The sequence below is a fragment of the Lithobates pipiens genome, unplaced genomic scaffold (genome assembly GCF_037356315.1).
Source record: "Lithobates pipiens isolate NorthernLeopardFrog02 unplaced genomic scaffold, aLitPip1_a1.2 Scaffold_18, whole genome shotgun sequence".
NCBI lineage: Eukaryota > Metazoa > Chordata > Amphibia > Anura > Ranidae > Lithobates > Lithobates pipiens.
The window spans coordinates 629,823,577-629,847,414 of NW_027507758.1; the positions used below are offsets into that span (position 1 = coordinate 629,823,577).

A 23,838-nucleotide genomic window follows, 5' to 3' on the forward strand; every position below is an offset into this window, starting at 1 on the left:
TGTAAATGATGTCTTCAGAGATTACCTAGACCTGTTTGTGATTGTATACCTCGATGATATTTTAATCTTTTCTTCCTCTTTAGCCGAACGTCGGGAACATGTGAAGAAGGTCCTGGCTCGACTCCGCCTCCATGGTCTGTACGCCAAACCAGAAAAGTGTGTTTTTGAACAGCTAAGTATTCAGTTCCTTGGACTAGTCATTTCAGTAAAGGGAATAGAGATGGATCCCCAGAAGATCTCAGCTATCTTAGACTGGCCCGCTCCCTCTGACAGAAAAGGGGTCCAACGGTTTGTAGGGTTCGCTAATTTTTACAGAAAATTCATCAGAGGATTTTCCTCCATCATCTCCCCCATCACCGAACTGACCAAACAGGGTCAAAAATTTCAATGGACACCTAAGGCACAAGAAGCCTTCAAAACCCTAAAAGACCTGTTCGTCTCTGCCTCAATCCTAAGACACCCCGATGCTGCGCTGCCTTATATCCTGGAGGTGGATGCTTCGGAAGTGGCCGTTGGGGCAGTGCTCTCCCAGAGACAGGGACCTAAGTCACTTTTGCACCCGGTGGCCTTCTTCTCCCGCAAACTTTCGGAAGCAGAGCGGAACTATGACGTCGGCGACCGAGAACTGCTGGCAATCAAAGCAGCATTGGAGGAATGGCGCTACCTCCTCGAAGGCGCTTCCCACCCAATCCTGGTCTATACTGATCACAAAAATCTAGAGTATCTTAAATCGGCCAAGCGACTGAAACCAAGAGAGGCTCGGTGGGCACTCTTCTTTTCTAGATTTGTGTTCCACATCACGTACAGGCCCGGATCAAAGAATGTGAAACCCGATGCTCTCTCTCGGATGTACAACGAATCAGTGGAGCTCCCTACTCCTGATACCATTCTCCCCCCAGGAAACTTTCTTCTGCTTCAGGAGAGTCTACTTTCCCGAATTAAGCAGGCCTCCAGCGATCCCGCTCTCCCACCTGACATCTCTTTAACCCCCAGAGATGGTCTTCTCTGGCATCAGGACAGAATCTACGTTCCCCAAGAAATACGTACCGCAGTTCTCAGCTCCTGCCATGACCACCCACTGGCCGGCCACTTTGGGGTGTTCAAAACCACGGACTTGCTCCAACGCACGTTTTGGTGGCCACAAATGAAAAAGCACTGCAGGGAATATGTGGAGGCATGCACCACATGTATCAGGAATAAGGGTAGCAAATCAAAGGTTTGGGGCTTGCTGAGACCGTTGCCCATCCCGGATAGACCTTGGAAGATGATATCCATGGACTTCATCGTGGAACTACCTCCCTCTGAAGACTTCTCCACAATCTTGGTGGTGGTAGATAGGTTTACCAAGATGGCCCACTTTTTACCTATGAAGGGGACCCCGTCGGCCACGGAGTTGGCTAGGATCTTTATTAAAGAAGTGGTAAGGCTCCACGGTATCCCTGCTGACATCACCTCTGATAGGGGGGTACAGTTTACGTCCAGGTTTTGGAAAGCCCTCTGTGGGGCCCTGCGAATTGAGCTTCGCTTTTCTTCGGCCTATCACCCGCAAACCAACGGCCAGACCGAGAGAACCAACCAAACACTAGAGCAATATCTGCGGTGTTTCTCTTCCTTCTCCCAGGACGACTGGGCATCGCTCTTGCCATTAGCAGAGTTTGCATACAACAATTCCATCCATTCGGCTACCAAACAGTCCCCGTTCTTTGCAAACTTTGGCTTCCATCCGCTTTCTCTACCCGGTAATCTCCCTGAATGTTCAGTGCCGGCGGTACAGGAAGACCTTAATTTTTTCAAGAGCAACAATAAGATCCTTCAGGAAACTCTGGCCAAGACTCAGGAACACTATAAAGAGGTCTTTGACAGGAAGAGAAGAGGGGAGCTCGACCTCCAGGTCGGGGACCAGGTCTGGTTGTCTACGCTGAATCTGAAGTTAGCTTGCCCATCCAGGAAACTGGGCCCGAAGTTCGTGGGTCCATTTCCTATTGTAAGGAAGCTAAATGACGTGGCCTTTGAGCTGAAACTCCTGGAGTCGTTTCGGATCCATCCGGTCTTTCACGCCTCGTTACTCAAACCTGCGGTTCCAGACCCCTTTGCCGATCGGAGTGCCAACCCCCCAGAACCTGTGATGATTGATGGGGAATTAGAATTTGAGGTCGAGTCCATCCTGGACTGCAGGAGAAGACGGAATCAAACTCAGTTCCTGGTTAAGTGGAAGGGTTATGGCCCTGAGGAGAATTCATGGGAACCAGAGTCCAACCTGCATGCAAAGAGACTGATCCTTGCTTTCAAGAGGTCTCATCCGGATAAGATGACACGATTGGGCATCCGGAGGTTGCCCCTTGGGGGGGGCAATGTCACGATCGTTACACCATCCCGATCGTACATAGGAGACTTACCCGCAGGTTTCCTGTACAAGAGGATCGTCGGTGCCCTCGGACGCGGGTTGGCGCACACGAACGCACGCGAGTGCATGTAGTCCCTAACAGGCGCACGCGGGTGCGCATTGATACGAGCGAGCGCACGCGGGTGCGCGATAATCCGATCGGGCGTACGCGGGGTCACGAACGGGAGCACGGTCACCCGCGGGGGTACGCAAACGTACCGTGCGACCGTTCCTGGCGCCCAACAGGCTATTTAAGGGATCAGCTTCTGCTCCACGGTGCTGTCCTGTCTACAGCGTTCCTGTGACTTCTGCTACCAGTTCCTGTGTGTTCCTGATACTGTACCCGGCCTGTTCCTCGACCTTGTCTGTTTGCTGCCTGCCTCCGACCCTTTGCCTGATTGACCACGCTTCTGCCTTCTGCTCTGTACCTCTGCTGTCCGATAGTTGCCGACCCGGCTCGCCTCTGACCACGCCTGCCTGTCCTCCTGAGTTCCAGCACCAACTACCCCTGTGGTTCCTGCTTGACTACCTGTGCCAGCTGTTCCTGCAGTTCCTGTCCGGCTTCCAGTGCTAGTTGCACCTACCGTTCCAGTCAGCTACCTGTTCCGGCTGTGCCTGCCATCTGCTATCCGGCCTGGCACTTGTGTCCTCCGGACTCCTGAATCCCTGTCTCCACCTCCAGGGGCTCTCGAGCCGGAGGCTTACGAGGCGCCGCTCCCTGCACGTTTGGGCTCTCCAACCAGGTACGTGACAGGCGGATATTCTGCTCTGTTTCAGTCATTCTTCCTCTTATCTTGTGGAGGTCGTTCCTGATAAGATTACACTCCTCAGCAAGGCGATCGATGCGGACAAGCAGTGAGGTCTTGCTCTGCTCGATCGCGAGGATTGTGGTCGTACTGTCTTGTGAAGGCAGGGCTGACTCTCCTGCAGCCGGGACCTCCCCAGGACCCATCTCCAAGTCCGCCAACAGGGACCGGAGTCTTCCAATCAGCATGGGGTCCGCCTGCGGTGGAGAGAGCTGCGGCTGCTGGGGCAATGACCCGACCCCAGCGGTCCTGGAGTCCCTCTTCCCCTTTTTAGAAGTGGGGGACATCTGGTGAGGCTCCGGAGGGGGCCCTAGCAGGGGAGCAGTATGTGCCCAGAGCGCTATCCAGGCAGCAGCAAGGGGTGGCCCAGGGGGTAGCAGGTGAAGAGCCTGGGAGAGCCCAGTCCCAGCAGGCCACAACCGCCCTCCGTCTCACACCTCAGACACCCAGGGGGAAGAGTATTATGATTGGTGGGCAGGGAGTGCGGTGAGGCCCAGAGGAGGGGGGCCTAGTCTGAGAGGCCGCAGACCCACCGAGCACCCCCCCTGGCCCACACAGACAGTACCCACCGGGTAGCACACCGCTTCATGGAGGTGGAAGTAGGATGAGGGCGGTGGGGGCCGCAGGATCCACAGTCTCCGGGTACCTGCACAGGAAAGAGCGGCGGCCGGCAGGCTCCACTAGGCCGCGGCCGCCACGAGCGCTCTCCGCGACCCTGCCGGCCACCAGAGCACACCAAGCAGGCGGAGGGGCAAGTAGGAGGATGGGGCAGTACATCCAGGGTGGGCGGATCCTCCCGCCGCACAGTCCGGCCGGCCGCGGCGCACCTCCGAGCACAACCGCTCAGGAAACAGCGGTGGCTGGCAGGCTTTGTTAGGCCGCACTAGGTGTCCAAGATAGTGGCGACCCGGGAATAAGCAGCGCCGGTCCTCTCCTCCCACCACCATGGAATTGCTCTGCCAGATGTGCACAGAGCTCAGCGGAGGGCAGGAGAGCACTCTGACAAGGTAGCTGGTCGTGGATATGCAGATCGATGGATGGATGGGAAAGGATTAAGCCAGGATACCCGGAGCTCCTCTAAAACACGTCCACTCTCTGTTACATCCGGATTCGCCCCCCGGCAATGTGATTTTTATAGGGACTGCGACATTATGGTGGACAGATCGGACACTTTTTTTGGGACCATTGACATTTATACAGCAATTAGTGCTATAAAAATGCACCGATGACTGTATAAATGACACTAGCAGGAAAGGGGATAAACACTAGGGGGCGATCAAAAGGTTAACTGTGTGTCCTAGGGAGTGATTCTAACTGTGGGGGATGGGACTGCCTGGGCGAGGAGAGAGATCATAGTTCATACTTAGTATGAACAACAGATCAGTCTCCTCTCCCGACAGCACAGAGATCTGTCTGTTTACATTGACAGATCTTCGTTCTGTCTCTCTGTGGGACTGCGACATTTTGGCGGACAGATCGGACACTTTTTTTGGAACCATTGACATTTATACAGCGATCAGAGCTATAAAAATGCACCAATGACTGTATAAATTACACTGGCAGGGAAGGGGATAAACACTAGGGGGCGATCAAGTGGTTAACTGTGTGTCCTAGGGAGTGATTCTAAATGGGGGGGTGGGACTGCCTGGGCGAGGAGAGAGATCATAGTTCATACTTAGTATGAACAACAGATCAGTCTCCTCTCCCCTGACAGCACAGAGATCTGTCTGTTTACATTGACAGATCTTCGTTCTGTCTCTGTGTGGAGCGATCATGGGTGCCCAGCGGTCATTGCCACCGGGCACGAGCATCAGCTCTGGCGGTGCTTGTGCACCCCCTAGTGGTCTGAAAGCGAGCCGTCATACAGCTACGACTGCTCGCCCAAGGGAGCCAACCTGCCGCAATATAACTGTAATTATTCAAATTCGAAAACTATTCGAAATTCAAAAACTATCCGAATTCGAAAACTGTTTGAATTTCATTAGAAATGTAGTTTTGTTATTTCAGATTTCGGATAGTGAATAGGAACGGACTATCACTGAAGGATCTTTATTAAACACTGCGATGGCTGCTTTGTCAGCCGCATCGATCTGGTAAGCACACACTTCACCTGGGGTGTGGAGTAGGCACTTACCTCTGATCAAATGAGGTAGTTACTGCCACTTATTTGGCACGGTGGTGGTAATATAGTGGGGATTCCCTCCTAGCAACTTTTTTCATCTACTTGTTCCACAAGACACTGACTTTTTGTTCCAGGTCTCATACTATTTATACACACTCCCAGCTATCATCTGGGGTTACCATATTACTCATACTATTTATACACACTCTCAGCTATCATCTGGGGTTACCATATTACCAAACAGAAATATTCAGCTGTTAATTTGACTTTTACAGCCCACTATGTTCCTGAATATTTCCAGACAGAATGGGGGAGACAGTCATTCCTGAAGCCAAAGAAACACAAAGCAGACCTAACTAATCACCTGCAGTTACAAAGATTACAGTGAGACAAGAACGACATTTACCTAACCCAGCGCCTGTCTAGGAGGGCGCTACATATGTCACATGTATGCTGGGTAATAGAGATTTCTTCTCACTTCTACATAGGTGGATGAAGACCATTTTAACACTGACGCCATTTGGATTTAGACTTTCTATGAACTTTAGACATTTATAGACAACTTTTTCACAGCACAACATATATTTAGTCATATGCTTTTTTGGACTTTACTTATTTGATTATATATATATATATATATATATATATATATATATATATATATATATACACATACACTGTATATATAAACACTGTATATTCCTTTTTTGTGGAATAATTAATTTTTGTTGATTTTTGAGATTGACTTGCACTATGAGAGACGCATTGATTTTATTTTAGTGCTGTATAAGTTTGAGCCTGAATGTATCAACCCCTTCAATACCGAACACTCCCCCCCCCCTCCTGGCCCAGGCCAACTTTCAGCGCTCTAAAATTACTCAGTCATACAACACTGTACCCAAATGACATTTTTATGATTGGTTATAAGGCGATATTGAATCTGCAGTTCTGCATGATTGCCACTAGATGGAGCTAATGATCATTGGAAATCAGTGTATGAAATAAAAAAAAACACAAAAATTAATCATGGCTGTGCGAGTCCTTGTCACATTCTTTTAACAATTTTTTCAAATACAGACCTTTAAATCTCTACACCACAAAATGTACTCAGCCAATGAAAGGTAATGGCTCCATTTTTATTTTTCTACTGCTATCAATGGCCAACACGGTACAACACTTCATCCATGTCTTTGGTGATCTCTGATCTCCTTATCAACTGTTTCTTAGATGATGAAGATCAGCCATGGAGTATATCTGAGGTGTATATCAGGGTGTGCTTCTTCCCCACATGAGAGCTGTGATGTCCAGCAACATTCATATAGAAAACATTTCCCGCACTCAAGGCACTAATACACCTCGAGGTTTGTGTGGGATCCCTGATGTGTGAAAAGACTGGACTTCCGTGAGAAACATTTCCCACACTCAGGACAGGAATACGGCTTCTCCCCCGTGTGAGATTTCTGATGTCTGTAAAGATGGGCCTTCTGTGAAAAACATTTCCCACACTCAGGACAGGAATATGGCTTTTCCCCCGTATGAGATCTCTGATGTGTGTTAAGATCGGACTTCATTGAAAAACATTTCCCGCACTCAGGACAGGAATACGGCTTTTCCCCTGTGTGAGTTCTCTGATGTGTGGAAAGACTGGACTTCTGTGTAAAACATTTCCCGCACTCAGGACAGGAATGCGGCTTCTCCCCCGTGTGAGATCTCTGATGTGTGGAAAGAGTAGACTTCTGTGTAAAACATTTCCCGCACTCAGGACAGGAATGCGGCTTCTCCCCCGTGTGAGATCTCTGATGTGTGGAAAGATAGGACTTCTGTGTAAAACATTTCCCACACTCAGGACAGGAATACGGTTTCTCCCCCGTGTGAGATCTCTGATGTGTGTTAAGATCGGACTTCAGTGAAAAACATTTCCCGCACTCAGGACAGGAATGTGGTTTCTCCCCCGTGTGAGATCTTTTATGTCTATTAAGATAGGATTTAAATTGGAAACTCTTCCTGCACTCAGTACAGGAAAATCTCTTCTCTGTTGGAAGGACGGCACCGTCCCTCACAGTCTGAGGTTCCTCAGGATAAGAGGAATACGATGGTCCATCTACACTGTGTGGTGCCGGATGGACATTTGAGGTAGTCGGGTTTTCTCCTGGACTATACTGTGTGATGTCCTCATCTTCTACTTTACAGTCTGGAGACAAAGTGAGACAATCCTCTGAGGTTTTCCTCATCTCCCGTCCATCTACTAAAATAGAAATACAAAGATTATTACTAGACATGAGCTGATTGGTTCCCCTAAACCAGGACTCCGCCCACATCAGGCAGCTTTGTCTCTGAGGACCTTACAATTCCCTCATTATCACTTTCTGTTTAAGATTCCAAAGTTTGATATAATGTCTCAACCACTGTGATGTAATCATAACTCTTAAGGCTTTTAATGTAATTTTGGAGCTGATATCAGAGGTGGACCTGCCTTCCCCCACCTTCACATCCCCCTCACTTCTCTATGTCCTTTATTTCCTACCCTTTTCTTCCTTTTCTTTCCCTATCTCTGTCAATTGTGTTCTCTCTTTAATAATGGAAGAGAAGGGTGTATTCTTATTACCGCAGAGGTTGACTGGTTCCAGCGGCAGTGATTCGTACCGATCACCTGATCATGCGCCTTTGCAATCCTGATGATGGTTCCAGTTCGTATACTGCCTCTATTAGCTAGGCCTTCGTGGGCGGTATTTTGTTTTGAACCATGGCTGCTGACAATGTGATATAACTGTCCCCTACGCTGGTTTACATATTGTCTACTATGTTATTGTACATGCTTCTTTTCTTCAATAAACATTAATTAAAAAAAAAAAAAAAAAAAAAAAGATTCCAAAGTTTGAGGATGTTATAACATTATCATCAACATGTAAAAGTCTGTGCTCCAATCAGATATAAAATATAAAGCTGGTACGTAATGGGTGAAACAAAAGAGAATACATATTATGTGTATATATAGCAGTGGGGGGAGGGGAGAGAGAAGTCAGGACTATGTAATGTACAACATATTGTATAAGATACAATAGATAGGAATATATAGTATCAGAATGATGTAATGTACAACAGAGTATATAGTGCAGGGGTCAGGGGTATGTAACATACAATATAAATTATACAGTGTAAGGGTCAGGACTCATAATATTGGTAATCAGTGGAAGCCTAAATGAGACTATACATACATATCCCTCAGCTTAGTACAGCCAGAAAACAACAGAGAAAGTAATTCTGGAAGGATTTTTCTATTAGGCCGCGTACACACGGGCGGATTGTCTGTCCAACTTAGTCCGCTGAACAGTGTTTCAGCGGACAATCCGCTCAGGTGTGGGCTTCAGCGGACTTTTTCAGCGGACAGTCTGACGAACAAAGTCTTACGGAATTTCCGTAAGACAGTCCGTTCAAACTTGATTTTGTCCGTCCAAACTTGGTTTCAGCGGACAGTCCGCTCGTGTGTAGGCAAGTTGGACGGACTAAGTATGGCGCATGCTCAGAAAGGGTTTACACGGCCGAAGGTTGCATTGCAGTGTATAGGACGTCGTTTTTCTAGTCCCGTCGTACGTGCTGTACACGTCATCACGCAAGTTTTCAGCAGACTGTCTGCTCATCGTGTGTGGTCAAGTCTGTTCATGCAAATTTTGAACGGACTGTCTGTCGGATTGTCTGCCGAACTTAGTTGGGCAGACAATCCGCCCGTGTGTACGCGGCCTTAGAGATCATGCTAGACCTAGGCATGAAGTAGAAGACCCAAAGCGCATGCCCAAGGTGCCTAGATAGAGCAATATCTATTGTGAAAATCAAACTTTTGCTGCCAGCTGAACCCCAGAATCTCCATAAATCCAGTCTAGATACATAAATTGTGTCGGCAGCACAGAGAAGGAAGATTATCGGAGAGAAATCCAGGAATACAGGACGGGGAACACAGCTCAGGAAAGTGACCAGGGGATTTACAGGCTGTTATCATCCAGTCCTTGTTCTACTCTGGACCAATCAGTGAGCAGTATGGGTGGAGGAATGTATTTAGTGTTAATGACCCACCTGTGCTGATCTCTGTAGGAGTGTCCTCCTCTATAAATGTCCCCGTTATTCCATCCTCCTCCATAGACTGCTGATCATCCCTCACATACCTCTCTTCTTCTTCTTCTGATTTCACCTCAAATTCTATATCAATTGGATCTCCACTCTAAACCAAGAAAATTAAAGTGAATATCATCCGTAAATAATAGGATTTATTATTGTGACATCACATAAAAAATCCACACATCATCTCTAGGAGTCCATGTTCTAGATGATCTGTCCCACCAACCTTGTAACAGTGGGGGATGGTGTGACCTTCCTGTGTGGAATCCCGGGAATACAGAGGACGGGGACATCTCTCTGGTGGGTTCCTGGTATTTGGTGGCTCCACCATATCCTTGTGTCCTTCTGAAAACTCCTCCATCACTCCATACTCCTCATCCTCCTCTTTATACTCTTCTTTAACAACATTATCACCCCCGAGGTTTCCACTCTGAATATATAATAAAACATTCATTGTAACAAACATGTTGTGTATAAATCAGAACTACCAATAATTGTCAATCATCTACCTGATGATGGTGGGGGATGGTGTGATCTTCCTGTGTGGAATCCCGGGAATACAGAGGACGGGGACATCTGTCTGGTGGGTTTCTGTAGCTGGATGACTCCACCATGGTGTCCTGGTACAGATCTTTGTGTTCCTTTAGAGACTCTGACTCCTCCATCACCCCATCCTCATCATCCTCCTCTTTTATCTCTTCCTTAACTTCAACTTTAGAATCTCTCAGGTTTTCACTCTGAATATATAATAAAAATGACATCAATGGTAACAATGCAGATAATGTACAGATCCTAATGATACTATCAGTAATTGTTCCTCATCTACCTGATGATGGTGGGGGATGGTGTGATCTTCCTGTGTGGAATCCCGGGAATACAGAGGACGGGGACATCTCTCTGGTGGGTTCCCATTACTGGATCCATCTGTAGGAAACACACACACTGACTGAATACATTGTTTCTATGTGTTTATCAGATGATGGGGGATCTAGGTGGAGCCTCCGTACTGCTCTCTCCTTTACAATAAAGTCTCCTCTTACCCGGTGATGTGAGGGGCGGCTGATTGTCCATCATGACGTCCTTGTAGAGATCCTTTGTGTCCTTCTAAATACTCCCACTCCTCCATGGAGAAATAGACAGTGACATCCTGACACCTTATAGGAACCTGACACACACAATGATACAGTCACCATCCAGACACATCCCTTGTCTGTTACTGGATAATGTCCCAGAATTCCCAGAATCCTCCTCACCTCTCCTCCATCATCTCTCTGGTGACTTCTAGAATCTTCTTTGTATTTCTCTATTCTATCAGGGAGGGAAGTGGAGGCAATGTGATGGTCATATGATCACCAGAATTCACAGGAGGAAAACTCTAGATCTGAACACAAATAGAAAAATCAAATGATATTCCCAGAATCCTCCTCACCTCTCCATTCAGGTTTCCATTCTATTTAAGCCCCACTTCAGACTGAGATATAATTTACCCCACACTATGCAGGTTAAAAGCTTGTAGCAGGCATTCTGATGTCATTACATACAATGCAGGACCAACAGTCCCACATTGCTAGTGAAGATGCCAAGGGTCCGCCCACATCCTAAGAGCATCAGAAAAAAAGCCAGATAGAGGAACATTGGGAGGAGGAGCTGTGAGGTCAGTGTGATGTCATAGGACATATAGACTCTGGATGGAGGGACATTTGGATGGGGGGGATTTGAGAGCTCCTCTATATGAAGCTCCCATACAAACCAAATCATTGTTCCTGGGTGCGTCCCTCCTCTCCTAAACTGAAGAGTGAACTTTGACCTTTACCATACAGAAATCTGTCAGGAATGTGTGAAAGTAAGCTCTCATGTGATCAGGTGACGTGCGGAGGAACGGAGTGTAAATAGCAGACAATGTTCTCCAGAGCTCCTAATGGTGAGGATGGATTTTGCTGAGTGCTGAGTGCTGGTGCCAAGTTTCCACCCCCCAGGATCACTGCAGGTGTGGAGAAAAGCTGTGAGAAAAGAGGATATGGAGGAGAGATGAGGAGGAGATCCAGGAATCAGGATAAAGGTCAGGACAAGCAACAGACGAGCGCATCCAAGAGATGAAGCCTATCAGGGAAGTAATTTGAATCAAACTCACCATCTACCTGCGCATAGACGCACACAAATTTGCCATGGATCGGCGCTCCGGCGCACGCACATTCGCAGCCCTACTGAGAGGCGTGCGCGACTGCGCTCAAGCACACGCATAACGTGAATTCCCTGACCAGCCTATAAAAGGATCCTTAGCACACAGACAAATTGCTGGTTTGTCTCAGCTCACCTGTGTTTCCCTGCTTCCTGTTCCTGTTTGCCACTTCCTGTTTTGACCCGGATTGCCTGAAGACTATGCTGATTCTCTCCTGACCTGACCCCTGGCTTGTTTAAACGGACTTCCTACTCTTAGTCTTGCTGAGCACTGGACTGATACTTGTGTTTGACCCTCGGCCTGCCTCTGGATTATTTTCTGTCTGCTGCACTTAGCCTTGCTGGCTCCAGGACTGATCACCTGTGTTTGACCCTTGGGCTGCCTCTGGATTATCCTCTGCACTCAGCCTTGCTGGCTCCAGGACTGATTACTGGTGTTTGACCCTCTGCCTGTTTCTGCACTTTCTTTACTTGTTTTACAGACCTGCTGGCTGCTTGCCTTCTGGTCCGGTCCATCCTGCACAATCCTTCCTCCAGACCTTCACTCAAGTCAGGTATCCCGCTGGAGGCTTGTGCCTCTTGGTGCAACCCATTCCCTGTATCACCTCCAGGGGTGGTGTGCGCTGAGTCGCAACAGCCACTGCTCTCTGCATCTTGGCCTCGGTGAGTACCTCTTTGCTGATAAAGCCGGGGTCACTACACAGAAAATCAATCCAAGGAAACAACAGGCAGGACGAGGAATAGCAAGAAGGAGCTCAGAGACAAATGAGAATATTGCTCAGCCAATGGGAGATGATCTCAGCATGACTTACATAATGGAGGAGATGAGGGGGGGGGGGAGGAAATCACTTATGGTGACCATAGAGACATGGAAATTCAGCTGGTTCAGCAGGGATCGGTCACATTTCCATCCATGTGTGGTCACTGCCGGTGTCCCATCATATAAGGTCCCCCATCAGATAGTGTCCGCTGTGTACTGCGTATGCGCAGTACACAGCAACACAAATTACGAAAATAGCCGAGGATGAACGGCGCCTGCGCGGCGAGTCCAGGCTCTAGCCCCACCATCCAAGTGGACATAGATTAGGAATAAAAGAGAGCTGAGCAAAGCTCGCCCGCGCGGGGCCCTCTAATTTTCCGAACCCTATGTCCGCTTGGATGGTGGGGCTGCCACCTCCACTCATGGCGCAGGCGCCGTTCAGCTTCGGAGATTTTCCGAAGCTTCTTCTGCCCTGTACTGTGCATGCGCAGTACGGGGCGGACACTATATGATGGCAGGACACTATCTACCAGAACACCGGATAAAAGTCACTCCATCAGCGGCTACAGCCAATAGCTTCATCCCTGATCTGTGTATTCTGAGAGTTGAGGAGCGCCCCCCATTGTCAGAATACAATAGTGCAGTGGGGAGGATTCCCCCATCCTCCTCCAATATGCGGAAGGGTGAATCGGTTCAGATTTTTTCACTCAGTCTGGCTGAACAATAAAACTGAACCATGTATGGCCAGCTTTGGAAGCAAGATATATTAACATCAACTAATCCCCCTAAAGGGGTTAATCTATGTATTACCTCCTCAGATTCAGCAATGTCTCCTCTGCCGCCAGCTCCTGCAGTGTCTTCTGTCTACGTCCTTACAAATGAAGCTTTCTGTCTGTCTCTGACATCACTTCCTGTCTGTATTCCATAGAGACTTCCTGTCTTGGTAGCAGTGAGATCACCACCTTGTGGAGCTCAGAGGAACTGCAGCTCAAGCAACGTCTAATAGAGTGAACACAGATCTCTGCTGGGTTAGCCCCCCCATACCAAATTTTTTGAAAAAATCTTATGCAGTTTGTTAGATCTTTGTTAGATCAGGTTAGATCAACTGTTGTTTGCGTTAGATCTCACACAGAAGAAGCAATATTAACAGTTATTTGCTGGGGGGGCTAACCCGTCATCAGCCCCCCTTATCAAAAAATTTACCAAACAGTTAGCTATTTTGGAAGCTATTTGTTAGATCCAGTAAGATCAAGTGGTTTTAACGTTAGCTCTCCATAATTAGAGACTAATAAGAGAAAGAGATTAACCACTTACAGACCGGACCATTTTGCTGGTCAAAGACCAGACCACTTTTTGCGATTCAGCACTGCGTCACTTTAACTGACAATTGCGCAGTCGTGCGACGTGGCTCCCAAACAAAATTGACGTCCTGTTTTTCCCCACAAATAGAGCTTTCTTTTGGTGGTATTTGATCACCTCTGCGGTTTTCATTTTTTGCGCTATAAACAAAAATAGAGCGACAATTTTGAAAAAAACGCATTATTTTTTACTTTTTGTTATAATAAATATCCCCCAAAAATATATAAAAAAACATTTTTTTCCCTCAGTTTAGGCCGATACGTATTCTTCTACATATTTTTGGTTAAAAAAATCGCAATAAGCGATTATTGATTGCTTTGCGCAAAAGTTATAGCGTTTACAAAATAGGGATAGTTTTATGGCATTTTTATTAATAATTTTTTATTATTTTTTTTTTTACTAGTAATGGCGGCGATCATCGATTTTTATTGTGACTGGGACATTGCGGTGGACACATCGGACATTTTTGACACATTTTTGGGACCATTGTCATTTATACAGTAATCACTGCTATATAAATGCAGTGATTCCTGCAGTGATTCCTGTGTAAATGACACTGGCAGTGAAAGAGTTAACCAGTGGGTGGCAGTGTAGGGGTTAAGTGTTCCTAGGGGTGTGTTACTAACTGTGGGGGGGTTGGGCTTTAATTTAGTGAACACTGATCTCTGCTCCAATCACATGGAGCAGAGATCAGCGTCACTAGTTGCTAGGCAGAAAGGAGAAATGCCGTTTACAACGGCTTGTAAATCTGGCTGTGGAGGCACATGAACTGCTTCTGACAGAGGCAACAGATGATTGCAATGCCGAGTCTTCAGCAGGCCTGTGCTTCCCTCTGGCCAGATTTGATATACTGAGAGTCCTGGCAGATGCTTGGAAACAACATAGGGCTGCGACTTCCAGCAGTCAGCCAAGTTTTGCTTTCCAGGGACACCCAGGTTTCTCAGCAGTACCTTTTCATCCGGCTGTAGGTCCTGCACTCATACCCTGAGGTTATTTTATTTCTCTGTCCTCAGGCATATGAGGCAGCTTAAGCCTTATCATAGGCGGTCTTCAGACGGCTCTGCAGGTGATCTCCATACCCTCTTTGGGAAGTTGTTAAGGTATGGTCGAGGGATGTGCCGAAGGCCAAGTCTACTGGTAGTTGAACCTACTGTCTGAACATCAAACTATAGGGAGAGTAACCTGTGGCATCATTGGTGGTGCTGTTATAAGCATGCACAATAGCCACTATATGCTTGATCAGTGCTGTTTTGTTCTGAATTTAGAGTTCCGAGTATATCCAGGAGGGTTCAGTCGAATCTCTCTGGTTGAGGATCTCCTTAAGGATGATACAGGGTGGTTTTAGACTTCCTGATGCCCAACAGGTCTAAAAGTCTCTTGATGAGACTACTCTCAAAATCTCTCCCTTGATCAGAGTGGATGCACTGGGACAGACCATAGTGCACAAAGAATTTCTCCACGAAGATCTTGGCCACCGTGGATGCCTGCTGGTCCCACATGGAAAACGCCTGGACATACCAAGTCAAATGCTCAGTCACTATCAGGATATTTCCCTGCCTGCTCAGATCAGGCTCCAAGCACAGAATGTCAAAGCACACCAGCTCCATGACTCTAAAGATGGCCCATTGGGGCAGCCTGGTGAGGCAAAGTTTTCCTTTGGATACATCTGACGCAGGAGTGCCAATAGTCCTCAATAGGAATGAACCGAACACCCCCCGGTTCGGTTCGCACCAGAACCTGCAAACGGACCGAAAATCTGTGCGAACATTAGAACCCCGTTAAAGTCTATGGGACTCGAACGTTCGAAATCAAAAGTGCTACTTTTAAAGGCTAATATGCAAGTTATTGTCCTAAAAAGGATTTGGGGACCCGGGTCCTGCCCCACGGGACATGTATCAATGCAAAAAAAGTTTTAAAAACTGTCATTTTTTCAGGAGCAGTGATGTTAATGCTGCTTAAAGTGAAAAAAAAGTGAAATATTCCTTTAACTATTGTGCCTGGTGGGTGTCTATAGTATGCCTGTAAAGTGCTGTGTGTTTCCTGTGCTTAGAACAGTCCCTGCACAAAATGACATTTTTAAAGGTATAAAAGGCATTTAAAACTGCTTGCGGCTTTAATGTAATGTCTGGTCCCAGCAATATGGATCAAAATCAGGGAGACAAATGGCATGGGTACCCCCCAGTCTATTACCAGGCCCTTTGGGTCTTGTATGGATATTAAAGGGAACCCCACACCCAAATAAAAAAAAGGAAATTCGTGGGGCCCCCAGGCCCTATATACTCTGAACAGCAGTATACAGGAGGTGCAAACAAGACAGGGACTGTGTAGGTTTGTTGTTAAGTAGAATCTGTTTGTAATTTTGAACTGGTACATTTTTAAAGTGTAGCTCCAGCCAAAAAATTATCATCCCTGTAACATTTTTTTTTTGCTGTCTGTGCACCTCTTCAGAAAATTTCACCTGACTTTCTGTCCCAATGACAAATGTTTTTTGAAAATTTGTGGGTTTTAGTGAAACAAGGATTGGTGATAAAGCATCAGTGGAGAGGAGACACGTTTTTTCCCATATCAACTCTTACAGGAGAGAATTTCCCTTCCTAGGGGTAGATTTCATCTCACTTCCTGTTGTCTCCTTCCGTTTGCAAGTAGGAGACGTTTGTAAGTTGGATGTTTGAAAGTAGGGGCCTGCCCTATATGCTCTGCAGAAATTTGGGCCTAAGGTGTTAGTGTTGCCACAAAACTGTAAGCACTCAAAGTTACTCTTAGCCCTTGTACACACAGTCGGAGATTCCGACAACCAAATCCGTCGGATTTTGTCAGACGGATCTTGTCAGACGGATCTTGTCCGAAACTGTTGCATACACACGGTCGGACAAAGTTGTCGGAAAATCCGATCTTTCAGAACGTGATGACGTAATTTTGTTACGATGTGACTACGTTCAGGCTAGTAGCCAATAGCTTTGATGTAGGAATTTGATCTGAGCATGCGTGGCACTTTGTCCGATCGGAATTCTCTTCACATGATCGGAGTATGTCCGATCGGAGCATTTTGTTGGAAAATATTTCTGGCAAGTTGGAAAATTTGGTCCGACGGATATTCAGACGGAAACAGTTTGATGCATACCACACACAGTTGGAATATCCGACAAAACGCTCCGATCGGACACATTCCGTCGGAATCTCCGATCGTGTGTACAAGGGCTTAGTGGGCGCTGGAACGCCCTGATGTGGACTATTATATCAAGAATTATAATTACATGCCATTGTTGAATAGTGGTAGAAAAATTGGGCCTTTGGGGGTGGTGGTGTTGCCACAACACTGTAAGCCCTCACAGTTACTCTTGGTGGGCACAGGAATGGGCCCTGCTGTGAAATATTGGATCAAGAATTGTAATTACATGCAACTATTGAACAGGGGCAGAAAAATTGGGCCTTAGGCACTGGTGCCACAACACTGCAACACCTCACAGAAACTATAGTTGGAGCACAGGAATGAGCCCTGATGCAAAGTATTGCATCAAAAATTGTAATTACACGCCCCTGTTAAACAGGGGCTGAAAAATTGTGCCTTAGCCACTGGTGGCAGCGCCCAGAACCAAAAATGTTCTTACAAGCTATCAGAATGATCATTGAGGAGGAAGAGGATAGTCACTCAGCATAACAGGATAGTCACTCAGCATCAGCATAGGCAGTCTTGAAGGGATCTGACATTTAAAAAACAAATTTTGGTTACATCAGCATCAGGTGCTTGGTGGCTGGTGGTGATCCAAGACTGACTAATTTTTATGAAGGTCAGTCGATCAACCAAGTCGGTGGACAGGCGCACCCGGTGATCGGTTACAAAGCCTCCAGCATCACTGAATGTGCGTTCCCAAAGAAGGCTGGATGCAGGACAGGCCAGTGGCTCAACTGCATACTGTGCAAGCTCTGGCGAGTGATCCATGTTCAAGACCCAGTAACCCAGAGGATTTTCAGTGGGAAAGGTGTCCAAGTCTGGTCTTGCCCCTAGGTATTCCTGCACCATGTAAATCAGACACTGGCGATGGTTGCTGAAACTGATCATACCTTGGGGCTGTGGACTAAAACATTGTCTGAACGTATCGGTCAGACAGCCACCTTCTCCACCGCTCCTTCTGTGACTGACCGAAGCCTCAGCAACACGTTGCCCAGGACCAGGAGTTTGTAACCTCCCAGGCTCTGGGAACACGTTGCACAGACCTTTCTGCAAGGCCTCCCGAAGATGTTTCATCCTTTGCTCCCTCTGCAACGACAAGATAAGGTCTGCAACCTTACCCTTGTAATGTGGATCAAGGAGGGTTGCCAGCCAGTAATGGTCCCTCTCCTTGATCCGACGAATATGAGGATCCTTCAGCAGGCTTTGCAGGATCAGGGAGGCCCTGCAACGTAGGTTAGCTGAGGCATGCGGTCCAGAGTCCTCTGGGTCACTAAGGGCGACATGATCCGCAGCCACCTCCTCCTAGCCACATACAAGTCTATGTGTTTCTTGGGCCTGTAAATGATCCCTTAAAGACTGCTGCTGATGCTGAGTGCCAGGCTCCATCTTCATGCTGACACAATCCTCCTCTTCCTCCTCCTCTTCCTGTGTGATTGGCAGGCCAGCAGGAACACTGTCTGGATAAAGGGGGCCTTGAGATGTAAGGAAGTCCTCCTCTTCCTGCCTCTGTTCTGCCTCAAGTGCCCTGTCCATTATTCCCCGCAGTGTGTGCTCCAACAGGTGGACAAGAGGGACAGTGTTACTGATGCATGCACTGTCACTGCTCACCATCCTCGTGGCCTCTTCAAATGGTGACAGGATAGGGCATGCATCCCTGATCATGGTCCACTGGCGTGGGGAAAAACCAAGCTCCCCTAACCCTGTCCTGGTGCCACACAGGTACTCATTGATGGCCCTCTGCTACATGTGCAGCCACTGCAGTATGGCCAACGTTGAGTTCCACCTAGTGGTCATGTTACAGATTAGGCGGTTCTTGGGCAGGTTAAATTCCTTTTGGAGGTCAGCCAGCCGAGCGCTGGCATTATATGACCGGCGTAAATGCACACAGACTTTACTGGCCTGCCTCAGGACATCTTGTAAGCCTGGGTACCTGCCCAAGAACCACTGCACCACCAAGTTAAGGATGTGAGCCAAACAGGGCACATGGGTCAGTTGTCCCTGTCAGGGGACAGAGTGGAGGTTGCTGCCATTGTCGCAAACCACCATTCCTGGCTTAAGCTGGCTTGGCGTCAACCACCTCTCAGCCTACCCCTGCAGAGCTGACAGAATATCTGCCCCAGTGTGGCTTCTGTCCCCCAATCACAAGCGCAAGCACCGCATAGCATCCTTTTGCCTGCGTAGTTGCGTAGCCCCTTGAACGCCTACTGAGTACTGCTGTTCTGAGGACAAAGCACAGGAAGAGGCCATGGAGGAAGAATAAGAGGAGGGGGTGGAGGAGAGAGGTGTGTCAGAATCACCACTAGTAGCATTTTGGAGGTGTGGTGGTGGAACAACCTCCAACACTACTGCACCTTGTCCTGCATCCTTCCCAGCTGCCGGCAGAGTCACCCAATGTGCCATGAAAGATAGGTAGCACCCCTGTCCATGCCTGCTGGACCAGGAGTCAGCAGTAATATGCACCTTACCGCTGACCGCCCTGTCCAGCAAGGCCAAGACAATGCCTTCCACATGCCGGTAGAGAGCCGGAATCGCCTTCCATGTGAAAAAGTTGCATTTGGGAACCTGCCACTGGGGAACCACACATTCCACAAACTCACGGAAGGGGGCAGAGTCTACCAACTGAAAAGGCAGCAGTTGAAGTGCTAGCAATTTAGCCAAGCTAGCATTCAACCACTGGGTATGTGGGTGGCTGGGAGTGAACTTCTTTCGGTGGTGCAGAAGCTGGGGCAGGGAAATTTGCCTGCTACAATCGGATGTCGGTGTACCGATAGCAGATTGCCCGCAAGTACTTGGCTGTGACACACCTAATTCTACACCTTCATTCCTCTCAGTGCAGATTTCAGAGAGGACTGAAGGTAAAGTGGGGTTGAAAATTTCAGCTGATGAGGAGCAAGGAGAGGTCTGCTTTGTTCTTTGGTGTGGGTCTTTTAGGTACACTTGCCAACGAACTGCATGGTAGGTCGCCAAGCATGTGGTGCCCAAGCAGCTGATGTTTTGGCCACACGAAATACACTTGATACATATGTTGCAAATAGCAGCGGTGCGATCTGATGCACTCTTCTCAAAAAAGGCCCACACCAAAGAACTTTTGGAATAACGCACAGAGGCAGCACCCTGCACATGCGGAGCTCTGCAGTGTGCTGCCCTTAAGCTGGCCCCTGGAGGGCATCCTGCCTCGTTGGAGATGTGCCTCCTCCTCTCTCCTATCAGGCACCCATGTGGAGTCAGTGACCTCACCATCCCCTCCCTCCTCATCAATGGAGGAAACCTGGCAGTATGCTACAGCTGGGGGAACATGACTGCCAGATTGCTGTCCTTCTTGGGCATCCCCTCTTTCTGGACTCACTTTAATGCCTTCCTCTAGCTGGGTATCATCATCATCAGAGCCTTCAAAATGCTGGGCATCCTCCTGGAGCATGTACCCAACACTGTGCTCAAACAGTTGGGGGGACTCCTCAGGAGGACATGGTGGGGCTAGGGAAGGAGTGACTGATGCCATTGAGCCGAGGGAAGAGGCTGCGTGGGCAGCTGCTTTGCCAGACAAAGTACCCTGAGCCTGGGTGAGAGAGGATGAGGAGGGCTTGGTCATCCACTCTACCAAGTCTTCGGCATGTTGCGGTTCAACATGGCCAGCTGCTGAAAATAAGGACAAGCGTGTCCCATGGCCACGTGCTGATGAGGATGCACCGTGCTCATGACCAGCACTGTTGCCTCTAGACACAGAGCCTGCTTGCCCTCTTTTATTGGCTTGTGACTGTCTGCCTCTCCTTGTTGGCCTTCCAGACATACTAATGGCCTGCAGGGAGATGTAGCTGCACAAAGCTGGGACGTATATACTGATTATACTGTAGCTAGCAGAATCAACTGCCTGCCTATAGTATTATTAGTATGAGAAGACCAGCAATTGGGGTAGCTTTAGGTGCACACTGAGCAGAGTACACAATACACCAACTGTAATTACTACAGCTGCCAGCCTGTTGTATAGGATCAGAAGAACACCAGCAATTGGGGTAGCTTTAAGAGCACACTGTGCAGAGTACACAGTACACCAACTGTAATTACTGCAGCTACCTGCCTGTGGTATAGGATCAGAAGAACACCAGCAATTGGGGTAGCTTTAGGTGCACACTGTGCAGATGACACAATACACCAACTGTAATTACTGCAGCTGCCTGTCTGTGGTATAGGATCAGAAGAACACCAGCAATTGGGGTAGCTTTAAGTGCATACTGTGCAGAGTACACAGTACACCAATTTTAATTACTACAGCTGCCTGCCTGTGGTATAGGATCAGCAGAACACCAGCAACTGCGGTAGCTTCAGGTGCACACTCTGCAGATGGCACAATACACTAACTGTAATTGCTACAGCTGCCTGCAGATTGGATCAGCAGAACACCAGCAATTGGGGTAGCTTTAGGTGCACACTGTGCAGATGGCACAATACACCAACTGTAATTGCTAGAGCTGCCTGCGGATAGGATAAGCAGAACACCAGCAATTGGGGTAGCTTTAGGTGCACACTGTGCAGATGACACAATACACCAACTGTAATTGCTAGAGCTGCCTGCGGATAGGATCAGCAGAACACCAGCAATTGGGGTTGCTTTAAGTGAACACTGTGCAAAGGACACAGTACACAGGAACAAATCTAGCTAAACTGAACGCAGTGTATATATATATATATATATATATATATATATATATACACACACACACACACACACACACACACACACAACATCTAGGATGCATATATATACACAATACACTGACTGCAGCTAACTGACTAGCCTCCTGCCTACTCTAACTCAAATGAAATTAAATCACTCTGTCTATCTCTCTCCGCCGCCGCAACACACTACACATGGCTGCCATGAAGGTGGCCTTATATAGTGTGGGGCGTGTACTAAACCCTCACGGCCCATAATTCACTGTGGCATCGCAGAAAGTTGAGGAAGATAAAATGAAGGTACTAAAAATTGATAGGGACTAACTAATATCATATAAGAAATGAACCCTTGTGTCGTGAGTTTGATCTCGATTTTAATGTGCAATTCAGACAGGTGGAAAAAATAATAAAAAAACATTGGGGTATCCTAAGGAAGATAGGCTGCCAGGACCCAAATTACCAGCCCTTCCAGGGTTTATTTACAGAAAAGCACCTGCCTTGAAGGATCTATTAGCACCAGGAGTGATAGATCCCCCAAAAAAGCCCATTTGTATCGTTTTGGCATTTTACCGGTTTCTTTGTGTGTGGCAGGTGTAGGGCTTGTAGCCATGCAAAGAAGAATAATAAAAAGAGAAAGGAATTGTGTTCTCCCAGTACAGGCAAAAGGTACAAAATTTGTGATTTCATAACCTGGGCATCCACAGGTGTTATTTATATGCTGCAATGTGGATGTGGGTTGCAGTACATTGGCCGTACATCAAGGACCTTACAGATTAGAGTGGGAGAGCATATTGACAATATTAAAAAAGGTATAACCACCCATAGTGTCCCGAAACATTTTAAATTAGTATACAATAAGGATCCCAGTTTGCTGCAATTTTGGGGTATAGAACAGGTGCATAGACACTGGAGGGGGGTCTTTATATCAGACAACTCAGCAAAAGGGTATCCTTCTGGATTTACGAAACAAAGGTACTTTGGCCGAGGGGTTTGAACGTGGACTTCGATTTGAACTGTTTTATCAGTAATTTATGAGTTTAGGTATTCATGATTTTATATATAAAACAATGCAATGGTGAGGCTGCATTCATGTCAATGGTGAGGCTGCTTTCATGCAATGGTGAGGCCGCATTCATGGCAATGGTGAGGCCAACTTCATGGCAATGGTGAGGTTGCTTTCAAGTCAATGGTGAGGCTGCTTTCATGCAATGGTGAGGCTGCATTCATGCAATGGTGAGGCTGCTTTCATGCAATGGTGAGGCCGCATTCATGCAATGGTGAGGCTCATTCATGGCAATGGTGAGGCCGCATTCATGCAATGGTGAGGCCACTTTCATGCAATGGTGAGGCCGCTTTCATGCAATGGTGAGGCCGCATTCATGGCAATGGTGAGGCTGCTTTCATGCAATGGTGAGGCCGCATTCATGCAATGGTGAGGCCGTATTCATGTCAATGGTGAGGCAGCTTTCATGCAATGGTGAGGCAGCTTTCATGCAATGGTGAGGCTGCATTCATGGCAATGGTGAGGCTGCATTCATGGCAATGGTGAGACTGCATTCATGGCAATTGTGAGACTGCATTCATAGCAATTGTGAGTTTGAAGATGGGCAATGGTGAGGCAGCATTCATAGCAATTGTGAGTTTGAAGATGAGCAATGGTGAGGCTGCAGATGGGTACTGATTAGGCTGCATTGATGGGCACTAATCCCTATTTTGCTTCACAGTTCTTTATTTAAAATTTAAGTTTTTTCCTGTAACTTCCCTCTTAAAGTGAAGGTGCGTGTTATACGCAGATAAATATGGTATATCCAAATAATACGCCCAAGCTCATCCTTAGTCCTGAGTGGTGCTCAGGGATTCAATGGGGGCCACAATATATATATATATATATCTCCAAATAACACACCTAAGTTCATCTCTTCACCGCACACAGCCACAAAGGCAAGAGAATTACTGTTGGGCAGTGTATTAGTGCTCGGAGGAACACACTTAGACTGAATTTTAATGGTTCAAAGAATGTCAGGCAAAATGGACGGCCCTCACACATGTTCACGTCATCAAATCTGGCCCTCCGAAAAAAGTTTGGACATCCTTGACGTATATAGGAGGGGGTATACTGTGTATATAGAAGGGGGTTTATGGTGTGTATATAGGAGGTTAGGTCGATATAGAACTCGTTTGTGACATTATTTTTGCAAACTTACAGATGTGGTTTCTCAAAGTTCTTACATTATTCTAAGGGAAAAGTTTTAGGCCTTCCTAATAGAAGATAAGCAT

General features: G+C 47.4%; 1 protein-coding gene across 1 annotated transcript in view; it reads right to left on the reverse strand.

Annotated features, from left to right (window-relative positions):
- The window catches only part of LOC143989933 (uncharacterized), a 359,732-nt gene that overhangs the window by 69,463 nt on the left and 266,431 nt on the right, over positions 1 to 23,838 (reverse strand). The window contains exon 12 of the mRNA XM_077490205.1: positions 6,749 to 7,189. Coding sequence (XP_077346331.1) covers positions 6,749 to 7,189 — 441 coding nt within the window. The remainder of the gene's footprint in view (positions 1 to 6,748; positions 7,190 to 23,838) is intronic.